Genomic DNA, 1,397 nt, shown 5'->3' with positions numbered 1-1,397 from the left:
GATGCCCGCGGTGACGGCTGTTGGAGGGGCCCAAGACGAGGAGGATGAAGAAGGCAGCGGCTAGAAGGACATAGACCACTGCCTTCGCCATGTTGTTGGCACCACAGGAGGATGGGGTTTGAACAGAATTGAGTCTTTAAGGAAGACGAAGGGCCATGGGATGAATTGCTGAGTTGTTCCTCCTCCTGTGTTGGTCTCAAAGACCAACCTGGGGAGGTGGGAAAAAAACAGTTATTGACAGTTAAAAGTGGAAGGTACATAATAGCCTGTACTCGCTTATATTTGGGCTTATTGTTAAGGGAGATATTTGGGTATGTAGGGTAAGAAAAGACCGATAAGGCAACCACAAGCCAAGCCACCTTATTATTAGGAAATTCTTAACTAATTACTTAATAAAATTGAAGTTAGTAGTGTTAAATAGATTATTTTTAAAAACAAAATCCTATTAATTACGTCTAAGTCTTTACATCTCATAGAAATAGAAACAAGTATTAAGGTGTTTGTTTCTCAATGTCAATTTACATCTCATGATCCTAACGAAAGTATCCCGGTGTTCACCGGCGGCTACTACTCGCATCTTCCTATGATTCAATTAGGAGTATATCTGGTGGTATTCTAATCTGTTGGTGTCGCATTTTGTGCAAGAACTTTTTTTACATGGAAAAAATAAATGCAAATTCAAAACCCAGTTTCAGTGGCATTTCTCTAAAGCAGACTTGGCAAAGTGTACTAATTCCGAATGAATCAGAGGAATATCATCCAGAGCCAAAAAAGGAAAAAAAAAAAAAAAACAGAATATCATTTTTAGGGGGTTAATATTCAATACGAAACTATAATAGAAAGATTTGAGCTTTTTTTTAAAAAAAAATGGAGAAAGATTCGAGCTCATGGGTCAATAACTGGACTTTTATAAGTGGTAATTTTACCTACTTTTCACATCATCTCAATATTAATCTTATTCCCATCATCTCAATATTAACCTTGAGGTAGAATTCCCACCACCCAGACAAAAGAAAAAAGACTTTCTCTGGTGTTCCTTCTTAATGCTCCCTCTTTTTTAAGAACATCGATGTTCGCTGCTCATTAACCGTCATAGTTGTATTAAATATTGTCAAAAGTTAAATCAAATTGAAAAAATAATACATATATGACAGCTGCTAAGTAAGAAACACTAGAGTCTCAAAAGTACAAGGAACACCAAAGAAACTTAAAAAAATAAAAACAAAACATCGCAACCTAAAGAAGAGAGAAAAGAAAAAATAAAAGAAGAGTCTAACGACTACGGACCAAGTATCATGATAAGTTTAAGTTGAGCCGTAGTTTAAACCAAAATACAAGTCAATATAATACCATGCCGAATAGCCCAAAAAAAAAAAAAAAAAAAAAAGGAGTTCCCC

The 1,397-nt window shown here is 35.7% G+C and overlaps 1 protein-coding gene across 1 annotated transcript in view; it reads right to left on the bottom strand.

The window, feature by feature from the left end:
* Positions 1–1,397, bottom strand: part of LOC21395100 (reticulocalbin-2) — a 7,388-nt gene that overhangs the window by 2,343 nt on the left and 3,648 nt on the right. Inside the window, exon 2 of the mRNA XM_010110937.2 lies at positions 103–208. Within this exon, the coding sequence (XP_010109239.2) occupies positions 103–208 (106 nt within the window). The remainder of the gene's footprint in view (positions 1–102; positions 209–1,397) is intronic.

This window comes from Morus notabilis, unplaced genomic scaffold, assembly GCF_000414095.1.
Source record: "Morus notabilis unplaced genomic scaffold, ASM41409v2 Scaffold879, whole genome shotgun sequence".
Taxonomy (NCBI): domain Eukaryota; kingdom Viridiplantae; phylum Streptophyta; class Magnoliopsida; order Rosales; family Moraceae; genus Morus; species Morus notabilis.
This window is presented reverse-complemented; position numbering and strand designations above follow the sequence as displayed.